Source organism: Lepidothrix coronata, unplaced genomic scaffold (genome assembly GCF_001604755.1).
Source record: "Lepidothrix coronata isolate B3197 unplaced genomic scaffold, Lepidothrix_coronata-1.0 Scaffold152, whole genome shotgun sequence".
Lineage (NCBI taxonomy): Eukaryota > Metazoa > Chordata > Aves > Passeriformes > Pipridae > Lepidothrix > Lepidothrix coronata.
Genome location: NW_016690332.1, coordinates 882,110 through 905,983, shown reverse-complemented (window position 1 = coordinate 905,983; position 23,874 = coordinate 882,110). Strand labels below are relative to the sequence as shown.

Genomic DNA, 23,874 nt, shown 5'->3' with positions numbered 1-23,874 from the left:
ATTTACTCTTTTCCAGATGTTAAAATGGAAACCTCTTTACAACATCTTTAAACATGTATAACTTTCACTTTGCACATTAAAGGCAGTTTTAATGCAGCATTCCATCTGGTGTATTAATAGCAAAATCATACTTGTCTAAACACAACAGTTTTGGCTGATGCCTCAGTATCATTTTGTCCTGTTAAGAAGCTTATATGTTCCTGTTCATCTGCCATGATCCAAAATACCTGCCAGACACTTTTCTCCTTCTCCTGGCCATATTTTTTTCATGAATGAACTCGCCAGTACATTTCAAGGTGATGTTTTGTTTTTAAATCACAAGCATAAAATTGTTTTAAATTTTCCACATCTCCCTTTACATACACAGAGGTTCTCTTTATTCCCATTTCTCATATATATAATTTGGCAGTTGAGGGAGGGGAGTGTTTGTTTGGGGGTTTTTTGGTTGGCTGGTTGGTTTTTACTTTTCCCATGCATCTGCTGTGGTTTTACTCAAAGTGCCAAACATTTAAGTAAATTGTGGAGCAGATCATTAATAGTGTTACAAGTTTACTGCCTACTTGTAGAAGAAAAAAAAAAAGTAACCTGACATAAACTAAGTAATATCAGAAGACCTAAAAAAAGCATTTTTCTAATGAAAGAAAGGTGTATGTGCTCATCTACTCCCAGAGAACTATTTTCTTCATACCAGTTTGGTCTTTAAATGGCAAGCTAAATTTTGTTTTGATTTTTGCAGCTGAGTGAACTGTACTAATGGCTTCTGCCAAAATAGAAAGCTCAGGGGAGGAACTGAAGTTCTAATTAATATAATCATAATTAATTGGTAGTTTATATGGTTAGGGATTATAACAGGTCATTATATTTGATTAAAGACAAAGGAGAATACAAAGTTTTTAATTAAACTTTCAAATTTCCTGGTGAAAACCCTAAGTTTTAATGTTTTACAATTTAGGATAACCATATAATATCTGTGTGTTACAGTTAAAAGAGGGATCAGTGGAGTGGAAAAAGCTCAAGCTCTTAATTACATCTTCATGAAATAAAGCCAAGTGACAAAGCAGTTGCTGCTGCTTATTATATATAGTTGCTTGGCTATGTTGAATTAATTCCTTAGCACTCTGCTTTTCACACCCTGGTTTATAGGTCTCTGATGATCCACAAGCTCAAAGCTAATGGTCTACAGGACCAGATCTCATTTAAGTGTTTTTAATTAAAAACTCAACAGAAATACGCACAATCCTCCATGAAAAAGGCAAAGAGTAAACAGTGGCCCATTGGTACAAAACCCATGGGCACTACTGTCCCAGCATGATGTCGAAGGGTTCCATGAAACAATAAATACCAGCACAAATTTCACCTGGTAGACTGGCATCAGGATCTTAGTCACTTGAATTTTAAGGAAGGATTGGGCTTTATAGCAGATATCTAGTAACTGCTTTTCCAAACCGCTTTAATAATAGTAACACACAATAGTTTCTTGTACACTAGACTAATGGTTGGATACTGTCAGTGCCTCTTCAAGCCCAGTGGAAGATGGGATCCGTAACAAGGCAGGTATGTATGAAAAGTTGTGCTGCTCATTACTGGACACCACAAAAAAACCTCATGAGACTAAGGATGCCCACTCGTAGCAAGCCTCTGTCCTTCAGGTAGCTTTGCAGCAAGCACACTAACTTTCAGTCAGAGAAATGAATCAACAACCAGCAAGCTACAGCTGTCCATTCATCACAAAATTTTGAAAGTAATCAGGTTACACCAAAGAGATTTAGGGCATTACTTTTAAAACAGCCTCCAGATTGCCCCCACAGGTATAAAACAGAAAAATGCTTGCTCATCCATTTACTAAATCCATTTCAGATGACTTGCTACAAAAACATTTTATCTGTGGTGTTCATATACCTTTACCTTGGTGTCACAGCCAGGGAAAACCTTTAACAAACTCCCCCTCATTCACAGAGATCCATAACAACAACTTCCTTCTTTTAGAAGTCTACAAAAAGACAGAATTGCCACTGGAACAGACAGTAAAGATGCAGTCCACTTTCCTACGAATAGCTAAAACAAGAGTAAATTAAGTAAATCAGGAGCTGTGACTTTCTGTAGCAGTTTTTAAACTTCTTTTTTTGCCACTTAAAAATAAACCAATGCACTTCCAAAACGCACAAAAACGAAAGTGCCCTCCAAACATCACTGTAACTCTGCAGTCCCGCAATTCAGCTCTCCATCACTCAATTAAAATCTGTCTTCAGATTTAAAATCAGTTTGAGTTTTCTTCCTTAAATTTCCAGGCAATGAGCTACCAAGTGCCAAACCGTTCTACTGATCCTTTGAGCAGTAAGAGCCTTATTACCAGCCAAAACAAGGAGATAAATCCTACCATCAGAAGTGTATTCAAGCGTATTTATAGCCACAGACTTTGCAATTAGCTATGCTTTTCCCAAAGAATTAATCAACATGTGTTAATTCATCTGTGGAAGCTTGATGTTGCAGTAGCTCTTCCACACATTAGGAGAATGGAAACCAGAGCCCCTTATCCTGTTCGGTCAGCCCTCTTGTGGACTGTGCATCTATTCTTGTGTTAATTTGTTGAATCCAATTGTGGCATTAGGCAGCTACCTATTCCAAACCCCAAGCTGCAGTCACACCATTCTCTACCCTCTCATTCCAAAGCAATAACAACATTAGCAGCAACTGCCAGCAGCATCTTCTTGAGAAAATACTATGGCTAAGTCCTAGATGGGATGAAAAAAGGTTCCTAACACATTTTTGCTCTAGTGGCTTTAGAACGTCCAACAGGAGGCCAAAGGGAGTTTTGGTGGCAGTGGCACACCAGGAACCCAAGTAGGGTCTTGTTAGAGATAAGTTTGTTCTTTGCCAGGTCGGTAGTGAGTACAGAAGTTAGGAAGTGCTGGTACACTTTCTGTCTCAGCTACATCTTCCCACATTCAACTGGAACGAGATGACAAGCATCTCCAGGAACTTCAGAAACACTCCTTGCACCTCATATGGCACAGACTGGACTTGTGAGATTGGAAAAAACCAGCTTATTTTAAACTTGAATTTCGAGCATGAAGTAGATGCTTATAAATATTGCACACTCTACATCCACTATTTTTTATCTGTAAGTCCCTATCTTTAGGAAGCATCATCTTTTCCAACCCTAGGAACAACTGTCAGGGTCTGTTTTTCCTTGTTTAGTTATTCAGGATACCAAAATCCTTCATTATTCATGAAAAAGGATTTTTTTCCTTTTTTTTGCTGATGATCCAATCACCTCCAATATATTTTAAGGTTTAAGAAAACATCTTAACATTTAGGTAAGACCAGCACATTTTCACAAACCAAGAGCTGCCTACATGTTGTTCTAGTGAGCATTTTATTTGGAATTTCATTAATAGTTTGACATCTGTACTTTACCATGTCATTGCTACTGACAAATAACAAGGAAAGGAGCACTCAAAGATGCTCCAACAATCTTAAGAGAAAAAAAATACACACACACCCCCATCAGATGCTTTTTTCTTCAAAGTCTGAATCAGTTTTTGTAGATGTACAGCAATTGCTTGCATATTTGCCAGCACAGAAAACAATGAAAATAATTTTCAGTCTATTTGGATACATCATAAATCAGCTTAAAGAATCATAACAGAAAGACAGAACTTTTTAGTATGAATTGCAAAGATTTTAACAAGTGAGCATTACTCCACCCTGAGTATCAGAACCTTAGTTTGCCCTCCCTTCCCAACAGACAATGGCAAGCGAACAGTTAAAACCCAGGACTGCTACTTTTAGCCTAGTATTTCAGTCATTAGAATGTGTTCTCTACTAATCTCCTTTTTGTTCCTAAATATTTTTTTTCAACAGTGTTGATTGCTCCAAGGTTCCTATCTGCAGAACTCTAATGAAACTACAAGAAGTATTTAAGCTTAAGGCTGAATTATCAAGTATTTTCAGGATATAGAAAGCAGGAAACAGCACCACATTAGGTAATACAGCCATTATATACTGCCATAATAAATATTTAGAAATTCCAAGACTCTCTAAAGAAGCCATTCGTGCACAGTATCAGCATTCATCCCTTCAGGGTGTAACATACAGACTGCTTCTCCACAGGGAGTTTTATCTTATTTCATTTTCGTACTGCATTCCACCTCTATGTCGCCAACCAAATTGTTTCCTGTTTTATTGTACAGAAGACCAAGAAAATGTTTAGTAGTCACTATCTGCTTTTAATGCATACTGATGAAATTACCTAGGGCATCTAATATATCTGCTGTTATTTAACTGTAGGAAGTCAACAGGGTCAAAAAAGGTGCAAAACATTGTATTTTTAGATCTAAATTTTATGCCTAACATTTAAAAACATTTTAACATCTATTAGAATTGCTTAATTTTCATATTAAAACTTTGCATTTATGTTTGAATGGGTATCAAATGCTTTGGTCACTAAGAAGGGGTAATGTCACTTAATTTAGAAGGTACCTTTTCATTTCATTTTTCAGAACAGGATTGCAGCCTTGGCTATAACACAACAATACATTATTCTTATGCACATCGGCACAATCTTCCTGTTTGGAAAAGGCACTGTTTCTCAAACTGGATATCATAAAGAGCAAATTAGGAATTTTTAAAATAAATTTATATAATAATAATTAAAAAAATAAATTTCTTTATTCTCACTTACAAGACACCAAATCTGAAACAAAAGTGTATTAAAAAACCTCTAAGTTTAATTACGATAAACTGAGCTACAGAGGCTTCCCACGTCCTAACACAGTTCACTAGACCAACCAAAGTGCAACATATTAACTAATGAAATCTGAAATAAATGTTATATAAAACCAATGACCAACAAAGCCTTAATGGCAGTAACTTGTGCTTTTGATATGTATGATTCACAAAAAGCCAAATAATTAAAACGTGAACCTGTAACTCAGCGTCATATTAGTTAGCATGTTACTCAAAGGTGCGATGGAAATAACAGCTCTCTGCGAAAAGAAGCCTTAAACAAGCTCATGCCTACTCTGCATTTGAGATGTCTACAGCAAAAGTGTTATTTTTATGTTTATGCTACTGAGAAGAGTCACTACCATCCTGACTGCTTGAATTCACAATTACTATTGGTACACTAAACAAAACAATGTCACCATCTAATAAAACAACTAGTGTTTTGGTTTCTATTCAAGAGACACATACCAGTTCTGTTACTGACACTGCAGTGAGAGGAGCAGGGAGAAGCTACCTTCCCTCCTCCTGTCAAAGGACCAGGCTCTGGCTATGAATCAGAAATACATCAAGTGGAACACTGATCTAACCAGACACAAAAAGTACTGTAACACAAAAAGTACCTGTAACACAAATCAAGATGTAACCCATTGTCTCAGGGAAAAAAAACGCAAATACCTCAACATAGAATTTGGAGCAATAAAAAAAATTCAGTTATTTTTTTGAAGAACAACTTCAAAAAAACCAGCAATCCCCGTGAGCTTGGGGTACAACCACATCATGACTGGAGCGTACTATTAATAGTGTCCGAGGCAGTAAAAACACTTGTCACGTTGCAAAGTCTGAATTACTCCCACAGAACACAACACTTGAAAAAGTTTGAAGCATTTATGTTTCCAGAGCAGTTTTATAAACATAACCTAGTCACCAGAATATGCAAGTATACTTTCTAAAGTGACCCATGCAATACCTATTAAGACTAAATGGCTGGAACACATACATTCCGGCAGGGAAGCATATGCACCTCTGAGACCAGCCCACCTTTGAACCTCTTCACTGTAGCTCATGCTTTGAAGTAGGAAACCATAAATGGAAGTTGTTGCTTTCTTCATTTCATATACAAGATGAAAGATCCTTACAAAATGCACGTCGGATGCCACAGCAACACATCTTACATGAAAGACAGCAAGTAACACAGAAGAGCTACATCTCTTGTCACACAGAACTTCCTATCTATGCTAGCAACACAGCCCAAAGGGACAATGCAATACACCATCCTACCTTGTTGACACAGTTAAATGCTGCTGGTTTTCACTATGAAATAAGCCATTTCTTAAGAGACAGATGGATACTGTGCTCTGTGTAAGTTTGTTTTCAATGAGCTTGCTCATGGAGCAGCAACATCTTAGCTACGGATATTCTGGAACGTGCCTCAGAAGTGTGGGTCTCTGGAGGAGGGATTTGAAATAAGTTAGACATATAGATGAGAAGAGAAGAGGTTCTGGTTTTAAATATTATTATGCATGAAGACACTCCTGGGTGGAGGTAAAAGAGTAGAAAGGCAGTTTGCACCCACTGTCAGCTGCTCAGTAAAGATCTTATGTCATCGCAGGTGAAGGAGGATGCTGGTTAGTAGGTGATGAAACAGCCTGAGGGCAAATAAACAATTTACACTCAACTTTGTTTTCAGCTTTGAGGAATATACTGTAACATTTTTTTCATAAATTAAAAATGTTACAATTTCTAGGCAAAGAACAAAGAACCCCAAGCCAGGGGGCAAAGCAACTCTAAATCCAGTGCAGCAGGCCTTATTTTTTTCATTTTAAAAATTCAATTTAATTCAAAAATTTGGTTCCTAAAGCTTCCTAGAGAATATTTGTCTTCCTGGAACAAATACCATATCCTAGGATCTGTCTGTTCCTAAGTACTGTCCCTCTGCACTGATGACCTACAGGCATACAGCTCTCATGGAGTTCATCCCGTGAAAGGTGGGGTTCATATCTCCAGCACCTGGGATGAAGCCCAGATGTGCCTTTAGCAAACGACACAAATATTCTCAGAGTTGACTTGGCAAAAAAGGGAATATCTAGCTCAGGGTGAAGACACTCTTCACATAACTGTGAAAATTATGCCAGCTTCAGCTTTTGCATACTCTGTGGTTTTGTAGTTATAATGAGTTGAGGTCACAAATCACTGTAACAGAGTATGGGCCTGTAACATGCTGCACAATTTTCTGATGCTGCACTGACACTTTATTGTTTTTAAACAGTCTGATAGAGGATGAACACCCTGAAAAAGTATTTTTTGTTCTCTATCATCTTTTAACTATACTGCTTCTGCCAACTACTTTATCTGAAAGCTCATTTTGGATAAACTTGCAATATGGTGTTGTTTACATTTGCCCATTTTATTTGGTAGGGGTTTTTTGGAGGGAGTTGTTGTTTTGGATTGGTTTCTTTTCCTTTTTTTCTTTTTGGCATGTATTTTTTTCTTTTTGGCTAGTATTTTTACCTGTACTATGTCACTGGTATCTGCAGCTGTATTGAGATGGATGCCCAATGACAAAGACAAAAATCTAAGCTATGGAGGACTCTACATATCAATACATATGGCAGTTAGAGTATCGCTTTGTTTTCAAAAAGACTGACACAAAACATCAGCTGCAAGGAGTCTCCATTTACATTTAAAACCACCTTTTTGGCAACAGAATTATTTAGTGATCAGGCAAGTCAAGGAAAAGGTACAGCATGGGGGTTTGTGCATGAAACCACCACTCAGAAAGCATTATCTGTACACTGGTTCTTGGTTTGATGCTTGCAGGGCATTTATGATTTTTTGTTTTAAAACGGGTAACGTTCAGATACCCACTTCTAGTTGTAAAAATGAGATAATGGAATATTTTCCTGACTTGCTCTGAGAGCAGGGAGTATGTAGAACACCAGTTTCTCTATCAAAGTAGAAACATGTGCCTCTGGCAGATCATACAATCAGAGAATGCTTCAGGTTGGAAGGGATCTTATAGATCATCTAGCTCCAACCATCCCCCCATCCACTATCGGCAGGGATAATTATGTTCTTTCCCAAATTTCATCCTATTAGTATCATATTGTTTAATATGCAAATAGGTGGCTTCTCTCCCATGAGTATCCTATATGTCCCTTCCCACTACGGAATTCAGACCTGCAAAACTATCCAGAAACAAGAGTAGGCTGCTACAGATCATTGAGCTTTCAGTATCTGTATACTTTGTATTTTTACATCTTATTATTTTTGTAGATAGTTCTATCCACTAGCTCCCCTGGGATAGGTTTGGCCTATTTTTCAAGAGCAACTTGAAGATTAGGAGGTGGGAACAGATGGTTTTAATCAAAGCCTTTTAAATCAGTTCCAAAGTGTAATATTTTCACATACTCCCCATGCTTACCACCCATCTAAAAAATCAAAAGAACAAAAATCAAGAAGTGACAGAAAAGGAGAAAAAAAGATGAAACAGACTAATTTATTCAGTCTGGCTTTTGTAGTTTAACTTGGTAAGTTTTAGTTAATAACAAAACACCCAATGTACTACACTGGTACTATTATCATTACATTTAGCACATGACATGACAAATACTTGAAATCTTTGGCATTATTAGTATGCAGAAAATACCTCTGAAGATATTCCAAGTAATTAATCTGTGCCACACATTGCAACTAAGTGTTATAACAATGAAGTTCGACATGCATGAAATGTGGTATCTAATAATAATAATTTAATAAACAGTTAAAAGAGCACTCTTTTCTGTTATGCTATCTCTTAATAATTTCATGCGTCTTTTGTATAACAGCGTCTCACACGGTGCTACAAAGAAACAAGCCAGGGAAAAGAAAAAACATAAAAGTTAGGAGACAAAATACATCCAATTAATAGAGAAAAACAACAGTACAGATAGTGTAATCTTCAGATTTTATTGCCTGTCAGGTAAGCAATTTCTCATTTTAAACACAGCATTTTAAAAGTAATTACTGTATGTTTCCATATTAAGAGAAACAGAGTAATTAGAATTCTGTGAGAGAACTACCATTTTCTGAAGATACTTTAAATCACAGTCATTGATGAAAATAACTATTTGCCTATTGCCCTCTTATTTTCAATCACAGTTTCTAAAGCAAAGGTTTTTAAAACTGGCTGTAGTTATGTGACAGGATGGTCAAATACAGTAATACATGTACCAATAAAAATTTCTGTAAAGGAAAGAAAGTGTTGGCAGGCCACCGTAGACTGTTTGTGATAAAAAAAATCTAGACAGTTAAGTTAACCCTTATTTATAGGTTTTACTTACAGAACCTGACATCTGTGCTTATGTTTTTAAAAAAAAATGCATCTGCACTTACAGCAAACATTTTTAACTACGGTTTTACAATGTACTGGCAAAAATGATATCTTAAATGAGAAGATTTAATTTAGGAAGTATATGGTTTCTGATTTTATGCAAATCTAATCAGGTTGTAAAGATTTTTTTCTAGTAGGTTGAAAGCTAAAGAAAGAAAAAAAGAATTTGTACTAATTCATGAAAATCAAGAACCTACATGAATCACCACCAATGCTGTGCAAACACCAGTCTAATTAAAGCCAAGAAAAACTACATTAGAAAGCTTGGTCTGAAGCAAGGTGCCTAACTGTGTATTAGTGGAAGTGAAGCAAATATATATTTCCACTTAACTGTTTCATTTAAACCGCGGTCTGACATTACAGCATGATAGTACTGTCCAGAAGAGATGTTATAACCACAGCAGAGCCCACTTAGAGTTTAGAAGATGCATGGAGAAATATCCTCTGTGCTGCAGGTCTTGTCACAGACTCACTACAGCAGGTAGAGATTAACACACAAATGAACCAAAGGGCACCGAAGCAAAGGTCTAGTGACAGCCAAGTTTACACACATCCATGTGCACTCTGGGATGTTCTTTTCAAACTCATAGGCATATGAAAGAAAGCTACTTCAAAAAGTTTAAAAATTATTTGTGACGTTTTAATTCATAACATTTTATGGCACTGTGGAAAAAGTTCCTCTTCAAATATTAAAGACAGAGAGTTCATCCTTCCATACCCCACATAAAACCAAAAGTGTCTGTCTACATTAAAAAAAAAAATCCAAACTAAAATTTAAGCTACATTTAATTAAGGTTCAATTGCTTCCTTGCCTTGAAATGTAATAACATTTTCAATACATTGTTCTTGAGACCTTTAAATCTTCAAATTCTTTACACTCCATGGCATTAGAAAGCCACATTTCACTTTGTTAACAGTGCAGTTTGTGAACATGTTAACATCTAACAGTAAATATGCATATGTAACATGTCATTAAGAAAGACACCCCTCCTATAAAAATATTAACATTTGCTTACAAAAGCAAAGTCAACTTTAATCTGTACTTGCTGACAGAGAGGATAATATATTGCAGGCAATTCTGTTTTATCCATGGGTCTCACTATATTAAACTTTCTTTTACTTCCCCTCCCCCCTAGTCTTTTGTTTTGTTTTAAAGCAAACCAGTCATGGATTAAAAATATTTCAGCTTTATTAAGGAAACCACTGAATCAATGGAAAAATTGCCCTGTGAATAAGGACAGGTTTTCACACTAGATAATGTTACATGGATTTTTCAACCATTAAATTGCAACACTATTACTTTCCCTAGATTACTAAATCTACACTGATACTATCATAAATAACTTCTATTGATCAGTTGCATGTCATTATTGGGAAATTTTGTCTTCAATATGACTTGATGCTAATCATCAGATTTTTAATTATTTATTTTAAATTGAAGCATTGGAGAGAATGTTCAAATAATTTCCTTTTATCTATTTAGCATAAAGAAAGAATACCCTACACTAATATTTATAGAGGAATCCTAGTTCAGTACCTTAACCACAAATGTAAGGCAATGAATTACAAGTAATAAACCCCTTACACAATTTAAACACAGTTAACAGTTATGTGATTTTCCAAAAACTACCCAAAGTTTGTGTTCAACTGACTTGTGTGACATTCTTTTACATCTTAATTAGCATTCAGTGTTTACAGTCCAAATTTCTAATGCACATTTCTTATCACTATACACTAGCACTATAAAATGCAACTACTGGAATTTGCAACATTCAGTAATGATATATCTAAATGTGACAAAATGAAAATGCACAATGCCTAGAAATACTAATAGCTGAACAAAATCAAAGTATTACAGTATAGGAACAAAATCTGAAAGCATGAAATACTCCCAAGCACTGCAAAGAATCTATGCCAGTGATGTTAGTGGCCTTCAGATCACACCTCATGACAAGTCAATCAGTCCTATTTTTTTTTCATTAAAGTATTGCAATCAGTTTTAGGAACATCTAGTACATGAAAAAATAAAAAAAAACCTGATGTGTTTTACAGAATTTCTTGCATAGTATTTTTGAAAATAATTCTCATTTATCAGCTATTTACATACTGAATTGTTTCATTTAAGTTGTAACTTTTGAAATCTGCGGGAAGAATTCTATAACATTTTATTTCAGATAAAACTTGCAACAACTGCCACTATAATTAAAGTTTAGACATGGAAGAGATTGCAACATAGATCGGTATCACAATTAATTAGTATTTTACATTATCCTTTACTCAAAGTAAATTTAAATCTACTTGATCAGTGGAACTGGCATTTTAGATAATGTAAGTTTAGTAAAGTAACTGAATCTTTTACTAGCTCCAAAGACTCAGGTATGCTGAATGTATGCAATGTTTTCAGGAACATTTCTTAGAGCTTTGCAATTAAATTTTACTGCCCAGCTAACTAAATACATAGGTTGCATATGCCTTGTAATTAAAATACATCATTTCTGGAGGATGTTCTTTGCCACAGTGGAGTTTTAGAAAAAAGTCAAAGGAAAAATATTACACCAATATAAAATTAGAAAAGCTCCACAGAACTCACAGCTTGTTATACAAACACACTCAGAGAGCTTAAAAAAATTCAAGAATATTAAGCATATTAAAAGCTTTAAAGCAATGCTTAGAACTTCTAGCATCCTTTAATTTGTTTTTACATCCTTGTTTGATGCTGTAAGGCTTTGTTCTGATGCTATGCCAGTGAAATTGCATCACCATGAAGCAATATTATGCAAGAATGTCTGGCTAAAATTAAAATGCTATTTCTCAGCATCACATACTTACAGGAAAAATGCAGTTCAGGCATTCACAATGCAATTATGCAAGCCAATATATTTGGTAAAAACTTAATGAAAAAATAGGGTAATGGAAAGCTAGTATGGATAGCTGTATAGGAGGATAAACACCAGACTACTCCCTTCTGTTGCCCTAGCTACTCCTTTGGAGACCAAGTCTATCACCAAAGATGTTTGATACAGCTCCACTTCAAAAAAGTCAGAGCAATAAAAACTAATAGAAGTTGAGGACTTCATAATGTAATGGCAAATAGTACTGATTTTTTTTTAAAATTAAGTTTTTCCCAAACCATCAGCTGTTATGCAAAACATACCTACCCTCTGCAAAACAAGTTGCATTTTAGAGCACAAACACTGATAAAGATGTTCTCTCTATTCAAATCCGAGCATTTCATACAAGCAGGCAATGTTCCTATGTTACAGCTCTTTATTGTCCCTGAAACAGAGAAATTTCCTGAATAACTGTTTTTTGCCTGCTAAAATGTAACATAGCATCATCACAATAAGATTAAACTGCAGTAAACCTATTTAAACCAATATGAATCCTAATTCAAATGGATTATCAATAAATACCAGATGTACACTGTTTACAAAGTAAACCATCACCTCATTCACAGGAGACACTCAGTTAAGATACAATATTCTATACAGATTCCCTCAAGATCATTGTGATTAAAACAAAAATGAACACAAACACCGAGAGACCCTAAACATCCCAAAATGACAACTTATATTTTTTTCCTGATATATTTTTAAATATAGTGAAGTTGAATAACTATGTCTATTCCCAACATCCAAAAGTAAAAAAGTCTCTTTATGTTTCATCTTCAATGTCTAAAATGTTCAAGGAAAAATAAAAACTTGTGTCCATGGACTATTATAACAGTGGAATTAATCTTTGTTCTGTCACTCCTGGCCACGCAGCCATTCTAAATCATACTTTCTGTGAGGTTAAATGTGCATGTCTCACTGCAACAGTTCTTTCACAGAAATGTTTTGTGCACTTTAAGTTATTTCAATGCCGCTTCACTAAGAAGATAAGAAAAAACATTTTTTACCACAGAAAATCTTTATTTCTCTTGTTTTGCATGCCTGTAAAACATACTGAGAAGCTTTAAGATGCACAATGCTCTTCTTCCACAGATGAGGAAGTCGAGAGAATATACATATATTTTTAAAGCTGCATAAACCACAAAGCCAAACTTACACAGAACAAAGAACAAATCTAGCATTACTCAGCAAGAAGACCAGAAACATGCACGCACACATACACCCTGACAATTCTAATAAAACTTAAGGAAAAAAAGAAATACTGCTTTGTTATGCAAATATACCATTTCAAAATTGAGAAAATTAAATGATGTCATTCAAGCTAATATCCTTACCTCAATGGAAAAGAGGCAAGAGACAACAACAACCCTCCCTCCCCAGCAACCCCCTTGCAAACAGTTCTATGAGGTTTGGCTTCAGTAGCAGTCTGTAGCATTTAGCCTCAAGAAGAATTACCAAGAGAGTTTTGGAACTGCTTATTTTAAGAAGTTTGCATTTGTTCTGCCAACCTAATTTATCTGGACAATCAGTGAAATGCATGTATTATTGCGTAGTCACAGATTTTTCATAGCTTCCATTTTTAGTGTTTAGAACAGCAACTTAGTAAATGGTTTATAAAAATGTAAAAACACAGCCATGTTATTTCTTCCAAGAATTTTAATATGCCTCCATGGAAGCATGTTCAGACGCACAATAAAAAATAAATATATAACAAACTAATGTAAGACTCAGTAAAGGAAAAAAATGTTTTAAAATAGCTTTATATTATTACTCATCCAACAAATCACATGCATTTCTTTCATTTAATAGCAATGTTTTACCAGTGTTCAAATAGCAGATACTGCATATAATTGTTATATCCAGATTTTTCTTAAAACTGCTACTTTAAGACACTAAATAGTAATAAAATAAATAAACAAACAAACCAAAACACACACAGATACACTCATCCTTCTGCATGAGCAATAATTTAACCGCAATGAAAAAGCTCCAAACGTCAGAGCTATTCTATTAACACCTTCCATAGTGTACGATGAACGATACTGAAAATCACCTACACTCTTGTAGACCTGCGTTACCCTCCAATCTCAGTAACCTGTGGCAGCTAGCACCAGTTGCAGCACTTCAAAGTGAATCCTATATGCTTTTCTTTAAACCTGTAAGAAACAAATTACACGGTGGTTTGGGTTTCTTAATAGCTTGATGAAGAGGGTGGATGGATCACTGGATCACTAAAATATCCAACATGAGAAATAGAAACATTATATGAGAAACAAGTTGTTATCACAACAGAAACCTGACAGTTATCCCCAAAATTCTGCAATAACTTTTCAGGCAGCCAGGTTAAAAAGCATGTTTACAGAAAGTAAACCCTTAATGAGGTCTATCATAAATAAAAACAGTAAAGCTAATGCTCAGCCAGGATGATTGCACTCAGAGCTGTAAGAGAAATAAAATATAATGTAAATTTAAGACAGCATCCCACATTGACTTTTCCAGCCTTGGCATAATTTCTAGACAGTAACGCTATACAACTAATAATAATTTCTTAACTTCTTTTCTATCTTTCTACCATAATATCGTAAAATCTGAGAGCTTGAGCAATCATTGACATCAAAGCCTTCAATTCCACCTTTTATTTCAGGATCATCCTACTACAAAATTTTAGATGCAGATGAGCATACAACAAAATATGTTAATGTCTACGATGACTGCAGCTATTTTGCAGCCATTAATTTTGCACTTAATAAATACCAAGCCAAACCCTGTACTAATTTTATTAATCAAACACTTCTAGAGACAAATCTGCAGCTTGACCCAGTTTAATAGGAAATCTAATTTTGGGGATCAGAGCAGAAAAGACTGCAGCTCTTTTTCTAAAAATGCTGACATTTAAGTAAACCTTACCAAAGAATGCTTGCCTGATTGAGGACTGACATTTCCTTTCTCTAACTCACTTAACTGAAAAATAGGCTTTCTGGCCAACTCCGACAGTACCCCAAGGCAGCTGTATATCACTTTCAGTTGCAACTTGTGAATACTTTCTTTTTCTTTCTGTCTCTTTATTTTGACATGCATATTATGTTAGCTGATTTCAATCATGTTGCATGAGTGGATGACATACCTTAAAAGATTAAGTTTTGCCACCTGGGACTACTCCAGAAATTCAGTACTTTATAGCATCTCATACCCTTCTTCATCCTCTATGCGCCTGCATTATCAATAGTAGCTTTCTTCCCTATTTTATGCTTAACGACAAGTCTTTCAAGGCTGCAGTTGATACAAGTCAGCTTGAAGTGTCATTCCCCTCTCATTCCCATTACAGGATGGAGCTGCTCCATTGTGTACAACGCTCTGCTGCCATCTATTTGACAGAAGAAATACAACGCCGCCACCACCACAGCTGGGTTTGCCTTCCCTTTTCCCCAGCTTTCTGTCTCCCTGCATCAGCTGTTAGAAGAAAACCCTCAGGGAAGTTTTTGTCACTCCTCCCTGCTCATGTCCAGAAGCAGAAACCACTTCAGCAATTACTTTTGCACTAAAAAAAAAATCCAGCTACAACTACAGCAGAGATTTGATTACTGCAAACAAAAGTAGAATGATACGATAAACCATTCATCTCTAAAAAGGGAATCCAATTTAACAACATTCTTCCATTTATAGGCCAGCTCTAAAGTTTGCTTTAAAGCAATTATTTTAAAAGTTACAATTTAATTATGTAGCCACAGATCACATTGAAGGCATGATTTCAACAGGTATCCAGACTCAACTGGGGCCATGGCATTGAATGAACACGGATTCATTGGCTGTCCCCCTTCACTACAAAACACTTAAAATTCAGAAGTCAGGAAGTCACATCACAGAGCCTTAAAGCAGAAACCACACACAAAGCACGAGATGAAGGAGGTGGTACTTTATCCGTCATCAGGGTCACAAAGATAAACACCACTTCATTCATCACAGCATTCAGCCTGCTCTGTATGTGACTGCACAACACAGCAACAGCAGCTGAAAAAAGTCCCTAGCTTGCGTTTGTAAAACATCATGCAAGAGACACTTGCTAAAGTTGCAAAAAACTCTAAAGGAATCTATAATCTTCAGTTACAAATTCATGACAGCGTACATTCTGTTCTTTAAATACTAAGCCATATGGAAAAGTCCCATTTCAGGGCTCAGTCTGGTCCTTTTCACGTCCCTGATTAAGTACTCCATTTTTTAAAAAAAATTTTTTTTTACATGGCTGCTTTCCTGATACACTTAAAAAACATATTTATAGAAATGTGCTTCAGCATTTACCCTGGAAATGATCCATAAGAAAAAACAGCAAAATGAAAGACTACATAAAAGCAAAAATGTAGCACACAAACTATAAATAAGGTCACTGTGATCCAAAAAGCATATGAACTCTTGCGTATTTTTCTATAGAGGGGGAAAGAATATCCCAGCTCAGAGGAAGAGCAGGGAGAAAAGGAGGGTCTTTGTTGAGGGAGGAAGGTAAGGAGAAAATGAGAGATGAGGAACAGGAGGGCAGGGAGGCAATACCAGCCTGAAGCAGAAGTTATGAAAGTTTTCCCATAGTATTAAAATATACCCATAAACATAATGTCTTCATCTTCTCACTGGTATTGACATAAATAGTACTTGGTTTGGGAAGCAATTTGTTAATGCCTGTATTTATTAATAAATACTAGTACCACTGAGTGCATTATTCCATTGTTCTTTTTATGCATTCATAACATTTTCAGCCATAATACGTGTAGTTAACTAATAAAGTTAATCTGTTTAATAAAATTATTAGTTGCACTAAGTTCCTTACTAACACTTGGTTTTAAATCTATTTAGTCTGACAATACAAGCTGCAATTATAAAGATTGTATAAAATTGCCATAAATATTTAGTAGAGCAAGTGAAGAGACATATATAATTCCAATTGCTAGCTATTACTGGAATTACCTTTCCTTCAAGGCCACACAGAATCTGTTTGAACAGGTATTGCACAGGTACTGCCCAGAATAATTCAAGTGTAAAACTACCTAAAACCTGATTGCTTAAAAGGAATTAGATTACTTAAAGAGTTTAAACTACACACAGCATAACATCACATATATGCATTTGAAAAAAAATAACTTGAGAGGCTTATTCTGCCCTCTGGTGCACTCTATCCCACAAGGACACAGCATCCTGCACAAAACCCAGGAAAGCATCCAAACAACTTCAACAATCTGAAGTTGAAGCAATTAAAGAGCGTGCTGAACTAAATTAAGACAGTTCAGCACCTTACAAAATCATACCCTGTGTAATACCAGCATGAGCAAAAGGAGTAAAACATTCTGCAGGACAGAAGGTAACCCAGCTAATGGTTATTCCTTTGTATTTACAGCAGAGAGTCTAAATGCCCTGGCTAAGGACCAAGACCCCATCATCTAAAGCCCTGTGCAAATATAGAATTTGCTGGTTAGCATAACAAATTTTAGAGTGAGGTTGTGTTCACAGGGCTAGTGTCATGAGCTGGCACCACCAGTAAACAGATGACAGGAGACTGACAGTTACCAAGCAGGCCACAGAATATGGTACCACAGGCCCACGCTAGGGTCCAATGGTAATCAGTGGTAACTTAGGGCAGTAGGCTCTATATTTATAGTCTTGTACTATAAATCAGGTTTGGAAACTCAGTTTTTGGCTAATAAATTGAACAGCCATACATGCTAAATTAGAAGTAATTTGATATCATATTCAGACAAAAAATATTCTATAAAGCATAGCTATAAAATTCTCTAATTACATAAAACTAAGGTCTGTTACACTTATTTTTCCCTATGAATAAGTCTTACTACAACTCTACAGAGTATTGCTAATGTCCTTTAAAATTAACTAGACTAAAACTTGTTACACTGAACAGCCAAAACGCTCGTTCTATAAAACACACAAAAAAAATCCATTAATTTTCTCAGAAGCCATGAGCTTCTGTGACATTCATAAGAAGCTTAAAACCTATGCAATAATACAACAGCATACTGAATGATAAGAACCATGAGGTATAGTACATAAAACATTTATTATGCAAGCTGTAATTACTAATTCTAAGCCTTCTTACTAGTGCAAATACTGGCAAAGCTTTACAGTTAATTCCTTGAATTATTTAGCCTACAGTTTCATGTAAGCAATATTGTATTAAATAATGAGAAAAGTTAAGAAAACTCAAACGCACAAAAACAACAAACCCAATCTTTTGCCATGAGAAAGCACTGCAGGATCAGAACCAAACTGGGTATGTACAAAAGTAGCATAATTAAGATTACTGATTGGCATTTACAGGTGACAAAAAAAAATAATCCACCCTACAAATTAGAGGAGAGCATTCCAGTTTAACACATGGACCACCATACCAAAACACATCTCCAGTGCAAAAGAATTACTTTCAGAATTAATTCATCAAATAGACAATGACAGCAATCACCAGAAGCTATTTTGCTTCAGTGTTACTGAGATACCTAAAGCTAAGCAAAATCAAATTGAAGGCTTTTCAACATAAGGAGCTTAATAGAGAGCTGCTCTCTAAGAAGGGCACGTTCCCCAACCTGGCTATTGAACAGCATGAGGACAGACCTTGAAAGGATCCCACAACTCAGCATTTAGGAGACTTCAATACTCAATTCTGACTTAGTTCTGTGCTAAGTTATTTAGTGCCTTGACTATCCTCATAGCTAAGTACTCACTGTATATGTGCAGTGGAAGTACGTTCTTCACATGAAACTGCCTCAGAGCGACACCATCCTCTCCTACACAGACTTTCTCATGAATGGTTTTCAACTATGCTAACTGCATGGATAAAGAAGGAATCAGAAAAGAGGACTGCCCCTACAACATCACTGATAAAACCTGTAGGAGAAAGTCAGCAATAGATAATTTTAATTTTTTGATTTGCTCATGTCCTAAACAGAAGGATTCCAGCTTCTATACCATGTCCTAACCACTGTCTTCTTCACTATAGAGTTGCACAGCACCATTACCCCCAGCAGACTCTTCTCAGTGGTATACAGAGACAGGAGGTGATGCAATGGTCACAAACTGAAATACAGCGAATGCCATCTAAAAATATGAAAAAATTTCTGGTGGTATGTGTTGTTTTTTTACTGTAAGGGTAATGGAACTGCACAGGTGAGGAAACAGTTGCTCTGGGGGTCTCCATTCCTACTTAAAACTTGACTGGACAAGGTCCTTTGCAGCCTGCTCTAGTTGACTCCACTTTGAGTAATGGGGTTGGACTAGACAGTCTCCAGAAGTCCCTTCCAACTTTTAACCATTCTGTGATTCTGTTAAATTATATGATTAAACTTTTTCTTGTGTACTTCAAGTTTCCTCTCCCTGTAGACATCCCACTTTCCCACCAAGCAGCATGCAAGCTATAACTTCAGGATGCAATAAGAGACATGGGTGAGCACAGGCTTTTGCATAAGCTGGAATTTTCCTCCCTGAGCTCTGAAGACCTATGCATTACTAGGCTATTTAATACTTGACTACTAGGAAAGCAAGAGCCATAAAACCAGAGCCGTTTCTTCAGTCCTACATTTAACTGCTCAGATACATTAAAAAAGTTTCAAGTGCTGAAAGCAAGGTATCTTTTACTAAGGTTACACTGCCTTTTGGATTCAGAAATTTGTCAAAAAATATTTGCCAGCTTCACTAGTTCAATACAACTCAAAAAGAAAATCTTAGAGCACAGTCAATTACTAATGAGACCATCTGTCCTTCAGGAAAAAACAGTTACAACCTTATATCTATGTGTGTGCCTCCTCTGAAACCTGTGCAAGAAGAGACATTTATATCATTTTAGCCAACCTATCATTTGGATCATTTATTTTCAAGACATTCAACAGACAGAGGGATGTGAGTATAGAGTTCTGGATAACAGAATTTGAATTAAGCCATCTGAATGCTACTATATACAATAATAGATTATTGTTTAGAATTAATATACTGTAAACAATCACTACCATGAAACCAAATGAAATGAAAACAAATCACAGTCAGCACATCGGATTCCCAATGAACTAAAATGCAAAGGAGGAGGACATATAAAGACTGGATAGAGAAAATGAGGCTGAAATGTTTATTTAGTAACTATGAAGTGAATGTGCCACTGTTTTCTGAACATCCGATGGCAAAGACACAGTGCAGAGAGCTAATCCCTGTTTCTCACCAAAACAGACAGGAATGTACCCTGGATAATTTGTTCCTACTGATGATATCATTCTGTTAAGTTTACTGTTTTTAATAAGAAACAAGTTTCAGTCTTCTCTCACTTTCTCCCATGTACAAGATCAGATCAGCCTCCCAGTGACCTACTTTATGAGTCACAGCCCTCACTATTTATGATTCAGAAAAACGTCTTCTCTGACAGTATTTCCCAGACTACTGTGGGTTCATTCCAAGAACCAATTTCATCTTCATTGGTTTCCTACAGGAAACCAGACCAACTTCCTATGATTTTATTTTCCTTCATTTCAGCATGGCTCACATAAACTAACTGGAAGTGAGAGTGATAGAAAACTTTATTCTGCATAAACACAAGCCAACACAAACACCACCAAAAAAATACTGAAGATGTCACTGACTCAAAGCCACCAGAACATGAAGCAAGCTAAGATTAGAAGTTCCTTTCCCTCCTTCCCCAAACATGATGCATGCAGGCAAATCCAGTAAGTTTATATAACCAAAGTTTAATAGTAAGAGCTGTTCAGGTCTCTGGTGAAGACATTCACCTGAACAGATGGCCAGGTTCCACTCCCTCTTTCAGCACAGGCAATTATTTTAAAACGGTAAGCACTGTTGGACCGTTTTTAAGTCCTACCAATACCATAGTCAAGTCCCCCAATCACCTGAGTCAATAGATTTGGGGTGCCTACCTTCTCTCCTCAACTGCAATAATAGAAGTACTACTGGAGATGCTAGGAAGCAAGTACACTTCAAAGAAGTCCATCTAGACTTCATATAGGACTGTTAACTTTGCCTAAGTATAGGCTTGTTGCATTCAGGGTAGCTTCTAAGAGAGCCATTTTCATTGTCCTTCAAGACACATTAGATTTCCAAAAGCTAAGACTGGGTCAGATCTTCATGGGTTCAAAATGCTCATGCAGTGAGATATTTCAGGAATGAAGTTTCCTGTATTCCATGACAGAGTCATGGAAATATCTATAGCAGCATCAGCATCACCACCACCACCACCAGCTACCCCTTCATGCCACCTCAGTGCTGTGACTGAGCTGCAGCAGCCATATGGAGATAGCTTGGTACTAGAATATTAGTACCACGCTAACATCATCTAAGGAGGACAGGTAATTTCCATGGAGATTGCTATACAGCTAACCAGTTCAAGAAAAGGAATGCTGGGACACCTAGCTGTGAACTGCAAATACTCCAGCATAGTTTGCTGGCTCAGGTTTCACCTTCTGGACCAAGGCTGCCCTTGGATTCATATAGCCTTGTCATTATACTGCTCTACCTGAGCTAATAAATCCAACCAGACCCACGTTTACCACAGAGCAAGCTGGATAATTCAATCATGCAAGCAAATTATAAGCAAAATTATTCTCATTTCATCTTTATATTCTGCTGTTTGTGTTGTCAACAACTGTATTCTTTCAACATGATTTCCTCTTGCTGGGTTTCAAGGCTTACAGAATGATAGGAACAACAAGCTGCTTTTCGTAGGAAGGCTGACTTACAAAACTAAAGGCAAACTGATTTTCATGAAGTTTAAACGCTCCTTCGCTTCTCAGCTCAAGAGAAGCCAGAGAATATTAACACTTTAGAATACTTTCACATCTCACACAGTAACGACAGGACATATGACTAACACACAATTTATTTTAATGACAATTTGGTACCTGGCCATCAGCTTCAGTTTGTAATAATGAAGAATGAATAAGTATTTTGCAAGTAAATAAAGGTCACCTGTTAGTAAACTGAGATTTTCCATAATACAGCAAAGTAGCTTAACAAACATAAAAAACAAATTAAAGTTATCATCTCTACTATTCATTTCCTTTCCTTTTGATGCAGCAGTATTTGCCAAGGTCAAGTGACTAATGTTTAACAAGTCCTTCTTGTTCTAGTTTCTCTGACTTGATTTTTGCAACCAAAACCCCAACAGTTTCATAATATTGCAAGTAGCAGCAGAGCTGTTTCTCTATTTGTAGATCAATCTTTCAAAGAATACCACCCGCATGAAAACTGGTATAGGTAAAGCCTTTCTAAAAGTGACACACTCTGATATATGTATTGATTTTAAATAAACCAAATCGTGTTATTTTAAGCACTGTTTGGCATAAGAACACTGTATAACCTCTCCACTAGGTCTGATGAGCAGCAAACTCCACGGCAAAAGTTGTTTCATATGGCAGAAAAATCAGATTTTTAAACCAGTTGATTTTGTTGACAGTGACAATTCAACCTCTACTATTGACATCATAATATATATTCAGTAGCAAACTCATGCAGTAACTTAGCACTGCAGCAAGCACAACTATCTTGATTTAAGGCAGTGCTTACCTGCTGGAGTTAGCAGTTGTTAAAATGGCTATAAATGCTGTAGTCTAAAATAATCAAGGCAATATACCATTACCGCCATCACACATTCACAATTCTTGCTGCTAGAGGCTACTCACCTTGACATGGCTCTGAGCTCCCAGGTTGTATATTTCAGAGGGTTTGACTTCATTAATGATCTTCACCAGGCAGGTGCTGTCAGTGAGATCCCCGTAGTGCAGCTTCATGTCTTCAGAGTTTAAGAACAGAGTTAATAAGCTGAATCTCAGAACAACACTACATTCTTGGTCCAAATCCTATTTTACAATAAAATCTGGGTAAATATCTATTGGAAAAAGTTAAGAGATCATCAGCTAAACATGGTTTTGCTTGGTGTTTTTTCCTGCTTTAAGCACAAAGTACATTTCTCCGTAGGAGTAATGAATACCATTTTAGATTCTCTTCTCAATAGTCTGATTTATCTAGCAACATTTATATCACTTGTTTAAAATTAATAACTAGTTTACACTTCATTTACTCAGGTTGTATAAATTAGTTCAATATCATATATAGAATTCCACAAAAAAAGGGCATTTTTAGTTTGGGCTTCCAATCTGTCAGTCACAAAGGTTTTAACACCTTCTTAAGCATACATGAATAGCTTTCTTCTTCTTCCCCAAATGTTGCACATGTTAAATTTCTCACTGCGAGTCATTTCACAACACGAGTGCCTAAGGTATCTACAAGATGAACATTTAGATAACATTACAGTACAACCTGCTGCATTTGTTACTATTGTTTTTCATTAAAAAAATACAGATACACACTGGAAAGCAATTTCAGAAGACAATTCAATTGTCAATGAAACATGCTTCACGATACTACACACCAAAATTTTGAATGCAGCTAGATGCAGCTGTTATTTACCCTGCCCTAACTTAAGTTTCTTTCTGATTTGTGCATAAGAAAGTGGGTAAGAGCTCCCATCAAAATTAAGAGAGTAAGTGGCATTGGTTTATCAAATTGTGCTTGATTTCAGACCCTGACCTGTCAAGAAGATATTGCAAAAGTGAAATTCACAGAAACAGATCTCTTTTTGCTCTTATTAAAAAAGAAAAAAAAAATCACCTCACACTCCTATTGACATACCTTTCCAATAAAAACTTATAACTATTGATGAATTAGCTGTTTATATTTACTTGCCATATTCATATAGGTTTTCGTTTCATGTTTATGACCTTAATAAATTTATGTTTGCACTGCTCTATCTCCAGGAAAATGAAGAAATTCCTATTTCAGTATAGTTTAGCAGGTTTTCCATTTGACAATGGTCACCACTTTTCTGGGACTGTATCATCT

The 23,874-nt window shown here is 36.0% G+C and overlaps 1 protein-coding gene across 2 annotated transcripts in view; it reads right to left on the bottom strand.

Moving 5' to 3' along the window:
- Positions 1-23,874, bottom strand: part of GMDS (GDP-mannose 4,6-dehydratase) — a 418,974-nt gene that overhangs the window by 322,350 nt on the left and 72,750 nt on the right. For both annotated transcript variants that reach the window (XR_001877006.1, XM_017828779.1), the window contains exon 4: positions 22,656-22,765. Coding sequence is in view for 1 of the 2 variants with exons in the window: in XM_017828779.1 (XP_017684268.1) it covers positions 22,656-22,765 (110 nt within the window). In the remaining variant the exon portion in view is untranslated. The remainder of the gene's footprint in view (positions 1-22,655; positions 22,766-23,874) is intronic.